General features: G+C 58.4%; 1 protein-coding gene across 1 annotated transcript in view; it reads right to left on the minus strand.

The window, feature by feature from the left end:
- Positions 1–5,980: 5,980 nt before the first annotated feature.
- The window catches only part of LOC306758899 (PEX5-related protein-like), a 72,101-nt gene continuing 66,002 nt past the window's right edge, over positions 5,981–12,079 (minus strand). The window contains exons 13-14 of the mRNA XM_079244324.1: positions 6,583–6,740; positions 5,981–6,508 (exon numbers count right to left, since the gene is read on the minus strand). Of these exons, the coding sequence (XP_079100450.1) occupies positions 6,310–6,508; positions 6,583–6,740 (357 nt within the window). The 3' untranslated portion in view covers positions 5,981–6,309. The remainder of the gene's footprint in view (positions 6,509–6,582; positions 6,741–12,079) is intronic.

The following is a 12,079-nucleotide window of genomic DNA, read 5'->3' on the forward strand; positions in this document are numbered from 1 at the left end:
CTGATGTGTGTGTGAACTGGCTGCTTACTGGTCTGATGTGTGTGTGAACTGGTTGCTTACTGGTCTGATGTGTGTGTGAACTGGCTGCTTACTGGTCTGATGTGTGTGTGAACTGGTTGATTACTGGTCTGATGTGTGTGTGAACCGGCTGCTTACTGGTCTGATGTGTGTGTGAACTGGCTGCTTACTGGTCTGATGTGTGTGTGAACTGGCTGCTTACTGGTCTGATGTGTGTGTGAACTGGCTGCTTACTGGTCTGATGTGTGTGTGAACTGGCTGCTTACTGGTCTGATGTGTGTGTGAACTGGTTGCTTACTGGTCTGATGTGTGTGTGAACTGGCTGCTTACTGGTCTGATGTGTGTGTGAACTGGCTGCTTACTGGTCTGATGTGTGTGTGAACTGGCTGCTTACTGGTCTGATGTGTGTGTGAACTGGTTGCTTACTGGTCTGATGTGTGTGTGAACTGGCTGCTTACTGGTCTGATGTGTGTGTGAACTGGCTGCTTACTGGTCTGATGTGTGTGTGAACTGGCTGCTTACTGGTCTGATGTGTGTGTGAACTGGCTGCTTACTGGTCTGATGTGTGTGTGAACTGGTTGCTTACTGGTCTGATGTGTGTGTGAACTGGTTGCTTACTGGTCTGATGTGTGTGTGAACTGGTTGCTTACTGGTCTGATGTGTGTGTGAACTGGTTGCTTACTGGTCTGATGTGTGTGTGAACTGGTTGCTTACTGGTCTGATGTGTGTGTGAACTGGTTGCTTACTGGTCTGATGTGTGTGTGAACTGGTTGCTTACTGGTCTGATGTGTGTGTGAACTGGTTGCTTACTGGTCTGATGTGTGTGTGAACTGGCTGCTTACTGGTCTGATGTGTGTGTGAACTGGCTGCTTACTGGTCTGATGTGTGTGTGAACTGGTTGCTTACTGGTCTGATGTGTGTGTGAACTGGTTGCTTACTGGTCTGATGTGTGTGTGAACTGGCTGCTTACTGGTCTGATGTGTGTGTGAACTGGTTGCTTACTGGTCTGATGTGTGTGTGAACTGGTTGCTTACTGGTCTGATGTGTGTGTGAACTGGTTGCTTACTGGTCTGATGTGTGTGTGAACTGGTTGCTTACTGGTCTGATGTGTGTGTGAACTGGCTGCTTACTGGTCTGATGTGTGTGTGAACTGGTTGCTTACTGGTCTGATGTGTGTGTGAACTGGTTGCTTACTGGTCTGATGTGTGTGTGAACTGGTTGCTTACTGGTCTGATGTGTGTGTGAACTGGTTGCTTACTGGTCTGATGTGTGTGTGAACCGGTTGCTTACTGGTCTGATGTGTGTGTGAACCGGTTGCTTACTGGTCTGATGTGTGTGTGAACTGGCTGCTTACTGGTCTGATGTGTGTGTGAACTGGTTGATTACTGGTCTGATGTGTGTGTGAACTGGTTGCTTACTGGTCTGATGTGTGTGTGAACCGGCTGCTTACTGGTCTGATGTGTGTGTGAACCGGCTGCTTACTGGTCTGATGTGTGTGTGAACTGGCTGCTTACTGGTCTGATGTGTGTGTGAACTGGTTGCTTACTGGTCTGATGTGTGTGTGAACTGGCTGCTTACTGGTCTGATGTGTGTGTGAACTGGCTGCTTACTGGTCTGATGTGTGTGTGAACTGGTTGCTTACTGGTCTGATGTGTGTGTGAACTGGCTGCTTACTGGTCTGATGTGTGTGTGAACCGGTTGCTTACTGGTCTGATGTGTGTGTGAACTGGCTGCTTACTGGTCTGATGTGTGTGTGAACTGGTTGATTACTGGTCTGATGTGTGTGTGAACTGGTTGCTTACTGGTCTGATGTGTGTGTGAACCGGCTGCTTACTGGTCTGATGTGTGTGTGAACCGGCTGCTTACTGGTCTGATGTGTGTGTGAACTGGCTGCTTACTGGTCTGATGTGTGTGTGAACTGGTTGCTTACTGGTCTGATGTGTGTGTGAACTGGCTGCTTACTGGTCTGATGTGTGTGTGAACTGGCTGCTTACTGGTCTGATGTGTGTGTGAACTGGCTGCTTACTGGTCTGATGTGTGTGTGAACTGGTTGCTTACTGGTCTGATGTGTGTGTGAACTGGTTGCTTACTGGTCTGATGTGTGTGTGAACTGGCTGCTTACTGGTCTGATGTGTGTGTGAACTGGTTGCTTACTGGTCTGATGTGTGTGTGAACTGGTTGCTTACTGGTCTGATGTGTGTGTGAACTGGTTGCTTACTGGTCTGATGTGTGTGTGAACTGGCTGCTTACTGGTCTGATGTGTGTGTGAACTGGTTGCTTACTGGTCTGATGTGTGTGTGAACTGGTTGCTTACTGGTCTGATGTGTGTGTGAACTGGCTGCTTACTGGTCTGATGTGTGTGTGAACTGGCTGCTTACTGGTCTGATGTGTGTGTGAACTGGTTGCTTACTGGTCTGATGTGTGTGTGAACTGGTTGCTTACTGGTCTGATGTGTGTGTGAACTGGCTGCTTACTGGTCTGATGTGTGTGTGAACTGGTTGCTTACTGGTCTGATGTGTGTGTGAACTGGCTGCTTACTGGTCTGATGTGTGTGTGAACTGGTTGATTACTGGTCTGATGTGTGTGTGAACCGGCTGCTTACTGGTCTGATGTGTGTGTGAACTGGCTGCTTACTGGTCTGATGTGTGTGTGAACTGGCTGCTTACTGGTCTGATGTGTGTGTGAACTGGCTGCTTACTGGTCTGATGTGTGTGTGAACTGGTTGCTTACTGGTCTGATGTGTGTGTGAACTGGCTGGGTACTGGTCTGATGTGTGTGTGAACTGGTTGCTTACTGGTCTGATGTGTGTGTGAACTGGTTGCTTACTGGTCTGATGTGTGTGTGAACTGGTTGCTTACTGGTCTGATGTGTGTGTGAACCGGTTGCTTACTGGTCTGATGTGTGTGTGAACTGGTTGCTTACTGGTCTGATGTGTGTGTGAACTGGTTGCTTACTGGTCTGATGTGTGTGTGAACTGGCTGCTTACTGGTCTGATGTGTGTGTGAACTGGTTGCTTACTGGTCTGATGTGTGTGTGAACTGGCTGCTTACTGGTCTGATGTGTGTGTGAACTGGTTGCTTACTGGTCTGATGTGTGTGTGAACTGGTTGCTTACTGGTCTGATGTGTGTGTGAACTGGCTGCTTACTGGTCTGATGTGTGTGTGAACTGGCTGCTTACTGGTCTGATGTGTGTGTGAACTGGTTGCTTACTGGTCTGATGTGTGTGTGAACTGGCTGCTTACTGGTCTGATGTGTGTGTGAACTGGTTGCTTACTGGTCTGATGTGTGTGTGAACTGGTTGCTTACTGGTCTGATGTGTGTGTGAACTGGCTGCTTACTGGTCTGATGTGTGTGTGAACTGGTTGCTTACTGGTCTGATGTGTGTGTGAACTGGTTGCTTACTGGTCTGATGTGTGTGTGAACCGGTTGCTTACTGGTCTGATGTGTGTGTGAACTGGTTGATTACTGGTCTGATGTGTGTGTGAACCGGTTGCTTACTGGTCTGATGTGTGTGTGAACTGGCTGCTTACTGGTCTGATGTGTGTGTGAACTGGCTGCTTACTGGTCTGATGTGTGTGTGAACCGGCTGCTTACTGGTCTGATGTGTGTGTGAACTGGTTGCTTACTGGTCTGATGTGTGTGTGAACTGGCTGCTTACTGGTCTGATGTGTGTGTGAACTGGCTGCTTACTGGTCTGATGTGTGTGTGAACTGGCTGCTTACTGGTCTGATGTGTGTGTGAACTGGTTGCTTACTGGTCTGATGTGTGTGTGAACTGGCTGCTTACTGGTCTGATGTGTGTGTGAACTGGCTGCTTACTGGTCTGATGTGTGTGTGAACTGGCTGCTTACTGGTCTGATGTGTGTGTGAACTGGTTGCTTACTGGTCTGATGTGTGTGTGAACCGGCTGCTTACTGGTCTGATGTGTGTGTGAACTGGCTGCTTACTGGTCTGATGTGTGTGTGAACTGGTTGCTTACTGGTCTGATGTGTGTGTGAACTGGCTGCTTACTGGTCTGATGTGTGTGTGAACCAGCTGCTTACTGGTCTGATGTGTGTGTGAACTGGTTGCTTACTGGTCTGATGTGTGTGTGAACTGGCTGCTTACTGGTCTGATGTGTGTGTGAACCAGCTGCTTACTGGTCTGATGTGTGTGTGAACTGGTTGCTTACTGGTCTGATGTGTGTGTGAACTGGTTGCTTACTGGTCTGATGTGTGTGTGAACTGGCTGCTTACTGGTCTGATGTGTGTGTGAACTGGCTGCTTACTGGTCTGATGTGTGTGTGAACTGGCTGCTTACTGGTCTGATGTGTGTGTGAACTGGTTGCTTACTGGTCTGATGTGTGTGTGAACTGGCTGCTTACTGGTCTGATGTGTGTGTGAACTGGTTGCTTACTGGTCTGATGTGTGTGTGAACTGGCTGCTTACTGGTCTGATGTGTGTGTGAACCGGTTGCTTACTGGTCTGATGTGTGTGTGAACTGGTTGCTTACTGGTCTGATGTGTGTGTGAACCGGCTGCTTACTGGTCTGATGTGTGTGTGAACTGGTTGCTTACTGGTCTGATGTGTGTGTGAACTGGCTGCTTACTGGTCTGATGTGTGTGTGAACTGGCTGCTTACTGGTCTGATGTGTGTGTGAACTGGTTGCTTACTGGTCTGATGTGTGTGTGAACTGGCTGCTTACTGGTCTGATGTGTGTGTGAACTGGTTGCTTACTGGTCTGATGTGTGTGTGAACTGGTTGCTTACTGGTCTGAAACACGGTCAGGTTTATGAGACGATATTCGGAGGAACTTCTGTTCTTTATGTGGACTTTTAGCTTTCTGGAGGCTGAAAACAGATTCAGGTTAGAAGAGGTTGATTAAATATATTTACAGAAGCTTCTGGAACATTTTATATCAGGTTATAAATACATTCCTAACATATAAATAATTCATTCCTAATATGATTTATTCACTGTTGATTATGATGATTCAGAAGTTCATAAAAAGCATACAGTCGTTTGTTGGGTAGAAAGGTTGGGGAGTCTGCAAGGGGGGGGCATGGGGGGGTTGCAGGGGGGTCTGTATGGGGGGTTGCAGGGGGGTCTGTATGGGGGGTTGCAGGGGGGTCTGTATGGGGGGTTGCAGGGCGGTCTGTATGGGGGGGTTGCAGGGGGGTCTGTATGGGGGGGTTGCAGGGGGGTCTGTATGGGGGGGTTGCAGGGTGGTCTGTATGGGGGGGTTGCAGGGGGGTCTGTATGGGGGGGTTGCAGGGCGGTCTGTATGGGGGGGTTGCAGGGGGGTCTGTATGGGGGGGTTGCAGGGGGGTCTGTATGGGGGGGTTGCAGGGCGGTCTGTATGGGGGGTTGCAGGGGGGTCTGTATGGGGGGGTTGCAGGGGGGTCTGTATGGGGGGTTGCAGGGCGGTCTGTATGGGGGGTTGCAGGGGGGTCTGTATGGGGGGGTTGCAGGGGGGTCTGTATGGGGGGTTGCAGGGCGGTCTGTATGGGGGGTTGCAGGGGGGTCTGTATGGGGGGTTGCAGGGGGGTCTGTATGGGGGGGTTGCAGGGGGGTCTGTATGGGGGGTTGCAGGGCGGTCTGTATGGGGGGGTTGCAGGGGGTTCTGTATGGGGGGGTTGCAGGGGGGTCTGTATGGGGGGTTGCAGGGCGGTCTGTATGGGGGGGTTGCAGGGGGGTCTGTATGGGGGGTTGCAGGGGGGTCTGTATGGGGGGGTTGCAGGGGGGTCTGTATGGGGGGTTGCAGGGGGGTCTGTATGGGGGTTGCAGGGGGGTCTGTATGGGGGGGTTGCAGGGCGGTCTGTATGGGGGGTTGCAGGGGGGTCTGTATGGGGGGTTGCAGGGGGGTCTGTATGGGGGGTTGCAGGGGGGTCTGTATGGGGGGGTTGCAGGGCGGTCTGTATGGGGGGTTGCAGGGCGGTCTGTATGGGGGGGTTGCAGGGGGGTCTGTATGGGGGGTTGCAGGGGGGTCTGTATGGGGGGTTGCAGGGGGGTCTGTATGGGGGGGTTGCAGGGGGGTCTGTATGGGGGGTTGCAGGGGGGCTCCTCATGCAGGGGTTGCATGGGGGGGTTGCAGCCACTGGACATAAACAATGTGAGTTGTGCAAAGCAGTTTGTTTCCCTCAAACACAACGTTCGGCTGTGATGTCACAGTGACATCACCACTGGGTGGGGCTACAGTTTGATGGCTTCTGGGCCTCGGTTCTGCTCCGAGGCTCGGCTCGGTGTAAAGGGTTGTGCTGTAAATACGTTGCAGTCGTCGTGGTCTCTTTGGTCTCCGTCTGATCTCCGCCCGCTCACACGTCCCCCACGTCGAAGGCCCTCATCAGCAGGTCCAGGTCCCCCATGTTGGCGGCCTGGAACAGCTCCGGTCGGTCCATCATGGAGACAGCGATGCGCAGCGCGGCCCAGATGTTGGTGGACATCTGCTGCTGGCTGCAGCGCTGACTCCGCCTCTGCTGGTTCAGGGCTGTGAGGAAGTTACTGACCGCCTCCCTGCAGGACGGGAACGGGATCGGGTCAGGGAACAGGTCTTACCGCTGTGATGTCACCAGACAGGTGTGTGTTACCTGTGAGCTCCCAGGTTGATGCAGCTGATTCCCAGGTTGTATCTGGAGCGGATGAACCCGGGCTGCAGCTCCAGGGCCCGGGTGTAGGCCTCCACGGCCTCCTCGCTCCGGTTCCCGTTGGCCAGCGTGGCTCCCAGACGGTTCCACAGCAGGTAGTCCTGAGGACGGACATGTGATGTCATCATGACCTCATCAGTTCAGGGTCAGGACTTTGGTCCTTCAGAGCATCCCTGCCGTGTCAGAACTTCGCCAGACCGGCTGGGACGGCGGGTCGGACTCGGGTCCAGGAAGGAGAGGATGTTGCGTGTTCTAGACTGATGGAAGACGAACGTGTGTAGAACCACGGAGACGGTCTTTAGACCCAGTTTTAGGTGAATCTGGATTAAACCAAAACCAGTTGGAGTCCATAAAACACCCTGAAATTAACCGTCTTAAATGTTCCGGTTTAAGTTCTAGTTTTACTCTAAACCAGGGGAGTCAGACTCCAGTCCTGGAGGCCGGGATCCGGCAGGTTTCTGTTGTTTCCCTGCTCCCACACACCTGATTCAAATCAAACGGATCTAGCAGCCTCTTGTCAACCTAATTATTCATTTCAGCCAAGCGTGTTGGAGCAGGGAGACAACTAAAAACTGCAAGATACCGGCCCTCCAGGACAGGAGTTGGATAACCAACCCTCTCTGGAATGGGACCGTGAAGACCTGGACCGTGAAGACCTGGACCGTGAAGACCTGGACCGTGAAGACTGAGACTGGGACCAGGAAGCTGCTTTCCAGTCCTCTGATGAACGGTCATTTCGTTTCCTGGTTCTGACGGAGGTGGACGGAGGTGGACGGAGGTGGATGGAGGCGGACGGAGGTGGACGGAGGTGGAAGGAGGTGGACGGAGGCGGACGGAGGTGGACGGAGGTGGATGGAGGCGGACGGAGGTGGACGGAGGTGGACGGAGGTGGATGGAGGTGGAAGGAGGCGGACGGAGGTGGACGGAGGTGGAAGGAGGTGGACGGAGGTGGAAGGAGGTGGATGGAGGCGGACGGAGGCGGACGGAGGCGGACGGAGGTGGATGGAGGTGGACGGAGGCGGACGGAGGTGGACGGAGGTGGACGGAGGTGGACGGAGGTGGAAGGAGGTGGACGGAGGTGGAAGGAGGTGGATGGAGGCGGACGGAGGCGGACGGAGGCGGACGGAGGTGGATGGAGGCGGACGGAGGCGGACGGAGGCGGACGGAGGTGGACGGAGGTGGACGGAGGTGGACGGAGGTGGACGGAGGTGGAAGGAGGTGGATGGAGGCGGACGGAGGCGGACGGAGGCGGACGGAGGTGGATGGAGGTGGACGGAGGCGGACGGAGGTGGACGGAGGCGGACGAAGGTGGACGGAGGTGGACGGAGGCGGACGGAGGTGGACGGAGGCGGATGGAGGTGGACGGAGGCGGACGGAGGCGGACGGAGGCGGACGGAGGTGGACGGAGGCGGACGGAGGCGGACGGAGGTGGACGGAGGTGGAAGGAGGCGGATGGAGGTGGACGGAGGTGGATGGAGGCGGACGGAGGTGGATGGAGGCGGACGGAGGTGGAAGGAGGTGGATGGAGGCGGACGGAGGTGGATGGAGGCGGACGGAGGTGGACGGAGGTGGATGGAGGCGGACGGAGGCCGACGGAGGTGGATGGAGGCGGACGGAGGTGGACGGAGGTGGATGGAGGCGGACGGAGGTGGACGGAGGCGGACGGAGGTGGACGGAGGTGGACGGAGGCGGACGGAGGTGGACGGAGGTGGATGGAGGTGGACGGAGGTGGACGGAGGTGGACGGAGGCGGACGGAGGTGGATGGAGGCGGACGGAGGCGGACGGAGGTGGACGGAGGTGGATGGAGGCGGACGGAGGCCGACGGAGGTGGACGGAGGCGGACGGAGGTGGATGGAGGTGGACGGAGGTGGACGGAGGCGGACGGAGGCCGACGAAGGTGGACGGAGGTGGACGGAGGTGGATGGAGGTGGACGGAGGCGGACGGAGGTGGACGGAGGCGGACGAAGGTGGACGGAGGTGGACGGAGGCGGACGGAGGCGGACGGAGGCGGATGGAGGTGGACGGAGGTGGATGGAGGTGGACGGAGGCGGACGGAGGCGGACGGAGGTGGACGGAGGCGGACGGAGGTGGACGGAGGTGGACGGAGGTGGATGGAGGTGGACGGAGGCGGACGGAGGCGGACGGAGGTGGATGGAGGCGGACGGAGGCGGACGGAGGCGGACGGAGGTGGAAGGAGGTGGATGGAGGCGGACGGAGGTGGATGGAGGCGGACGGAGGTGGACGGAGGCGGACGGAGGTGGAAGGAGGTGGATGGAGGCGGACGGAGGTGGATGGAGGCGGACGGAGGTGGATGGAGGCGGACGGAGGTGGACGGAGGTGGATGGAGGCGGACGGAGGTGGACGGAGGTGGACGGAGGTGGATGGAGGTGGACGGAGGCGGACGGAGGTGGACGGAGGTGGACGGAGGCGGACGGAGGCGGACGGAGGTGGATGGAGGCGGACGGAGGCGGACGGAGGTGGATGGAGGCGGACGGAGGTGGAAGGAGGCCGACGGAGGCCGACGGAGGTGGATGGAGGTGGACGGAGGTGGATGGAGGCGGACGGAGGTGGACGGAGGTGGATGGAGGCCGACGGAGGCCGACGGAGGTGGATGGAGGTGGACGGAGGTGGACGGAGGTGGATGGAGGCGGACGGAGGTGGACGGAGGTGGATGGAGGCGGACGGAGGTGGACGGAGGTGGACGGAGGTGGATGGAGGTGGACGGAGGTGGACGGAGGCGGACGGAGGTGGACGGAGGCGGACGGAGGCGGACGGAGGTGGACGGAGGTGGACGGAGGCGGACGGAGGCGGACGGAGGTGGACGGAGGTGGACGGAGGCGGACGGAGGTGGATGGAGGTGGACGGAGGCGGACGGAGGTGGATGGAGGTGGACGGAGGTGGAAGGAGGCGGACGGAGGTGGACGGAGGTGGAAGGAGGTGGACGGAGGTGGACGGAGGCGGACGGAGGCGGACGGAGGCGGACGGAGGCGGAAGGAGGCGGACGGAGGTGGACGGAGGCGGACGGAGGTGGACGGAGGTGGACGGAGGCGGACGGAGGTGGACGGAGGCGGACGGAGGCGGAAGGAGGCGGACGGAGGCGGACGGAGGTGGAAGGAGGTGGACGGAGGTGGACGGAGGTGGACGGAGGCGGACGGAGGTGGACGGAGGTGGACGGAGGCGGACGGAGGTGGAAGGAGGCGGACGGAGGCGGACGGAGGCGGACGGAGGCGGAAGGAGGCGGACGGAGGCGGACGGAGGCGGAAGGAGGTGGACGGAGGTGGAAGGAGGTGGACGGAGGCGGACGGAGGTGGACGGAGGCGGACGGAGGTGGACGGAGGTGGAAGGAGGTGGACGGAGGTGGACGGAGGTGGATGGAGGTGGACGGAGGCGGACGGAGGTGGACGGAGGTGGACGGAGGTGGAAGGAGGCGGACGGAGGTGGACGGAGGCGGACGGAGGTGGACGGAGGTGGATGGAGGTGGACGGAGGTGGACGGAGGTGGACGGAGGTGGATGGAGGTGGACGGAGGTGGACGGAGGTGGATGGAGGTGGACGGAGGTGGATGGAGGTGGATGGAGGTGGACGGAGGTGGACGGAGGTGGATGGAGGTGGACGGAGGTGGAAGGAGGTGGATGGAGGTGGACGGAGGTGGACGGAGGTGGATGGAGGTGGACGGAGGTGGACGGAGGTGGAAGGAGGTGGACGGAGGTGGATGGAGGTGGACGGAGGTGGACGGAGGCGGACGGAGGTGGAAGGAGGTGGACGGAGGTGGATGGAGGTGGACGGAGGTGGACGGAGGTGGAAGGAGGCGGACGGAGGTGGACGGAGGTGGATGGAGGTGGACGGAGGTGGATGGAGGTGGATGGAGGTGGACGGAGGTGGACGGAGGTGGATGGAGGTGGACGGAGGTGGAAGGAGGTGGATGGAGGTGGACGGAGGTGGACGGAGGTGGATGGAGGTGGACGGAGGTGGACGGAGGTGGAAGGAGGTGGACGGAGGTGGATGGAGGTGGACGGAGGTGGACGGAGGCGGACGGAGGTGGAAGGAGGTGGACGGAGGTGGATGGAGGTGGACGGAGGTGGACGGAGGTGGAAGGAGGCGGACGGAGGTGGATGGAGGCGGACGGAGGCGGACGGAGGTGGATGGAGGTGGACGGAGGTGGACGGAGGCGGACGGAGGCGGACGGAGGTGGACGGAGGCGGACGGAGGTGGAAGGAGGCGGACGGAGGTGGATGGAGGCGGACGGAGGTGGACGGAGGTGGACGGAGGCGGACGGAGGTGGACGGAGGTGGACGGAGGTGGACGGAGGCGGACGGAGGTGGAAGGAGGCGGACGGAGGTGGACGGAGGCGGACGGAGGCGGACGGAGGTGGATGGAGGTGGACGGAGGCGGACGGAGGTGGATGGAGGTGGACGGAGGTGGAAGGAGGCGGACGGAGGTGGACGGAGGTGGACGGAGGTGGACGGAGGTGGAAGGAGGCGGACGGAGGCGGACGGAGGCGGACGGAGGCGGAAGGAGGTGGACGGAGGTGGAAGGAGGTGGACGGAGGTGGACGGAGGCGGACGGAGGTGGAAGGAGGTGGACGGAGGTGGACGGAGGTGGAAGGAGGTGGACGGAGGTGGACGGAGGCGGACGGAGGTGGACGGAGGTGGACGGAGGCGGACGGAGGTGGACGGAGGCGGACGGAGGCGGAAGGAGGCGGACGGAGGTGGACGGAGGTGGAAGGAGGTGGACGGAGGCGGACGGAGGCGGACGGAGGCGGACGGAGGTGGACGGAGGTGGACGGAGGTGGACGGAGGCGGACGGAGGTGGACGGAGGTGGAAGGAGGTGGACGGAGGTGGACGGAGGTGGACGGAGGTGGACGGAGGCGGATGGAGGTGGACGGAGGTGGACGGAGGTGGACGGAGGCGGACGGAGGCGGACGGAGGCGGACGGAGGTGGACGGAGGTGGACGGAGGCGGACGGAGGCGGACGGAGGTGGACGGAGGTGGACGGAGGTGGAAGGAGGTGGACGGAGGTGGACGGAGGCGGACGGAGGCGGATGGATAATCAGAGTAAATGTTCGGTCAGAAGGAATGTGTGAAGAACTGGTCTGATATCCAGTTCTTTACCAGAAGTCTGACGTTCCCTGAACGCAACACACCCAGCTGACTGTGTGTGTGTCTGTGTGTCTGTGTGTCTGTGTGTGTGTGTGTGTGTGTGTCTGTGTGTTCTGGTTTTTGTTACGGTATGGGGACATCAATCTGTTTACACAGTCACGTAATGGGGACCAATGTCCTTGTGGGGACCAAAAAGCTGGTCCCCAGAAGGAGGGGGGTTTATGGGGAGAGAGAGATGCTTTATTCATTCCCAGGAAGGAGATAAGGGGTGGGGATTCAGGTTGTTCCAACAGTTCCCTTTTTCACAAAAATTTGTTACAATGATAAATAGATAAAATTA

This window comes from Telmatherina bonti (genome assembly GCF_933228915.1).
Source record: "Telmatherina bonti genome assembly, chromosome: 7".
NCBI lineage: Eukaryota > Metazoa > Chordata > Actinopteri > Atheriniformes > Telmatherinidae > Telmatherina > Telmatherina bonti.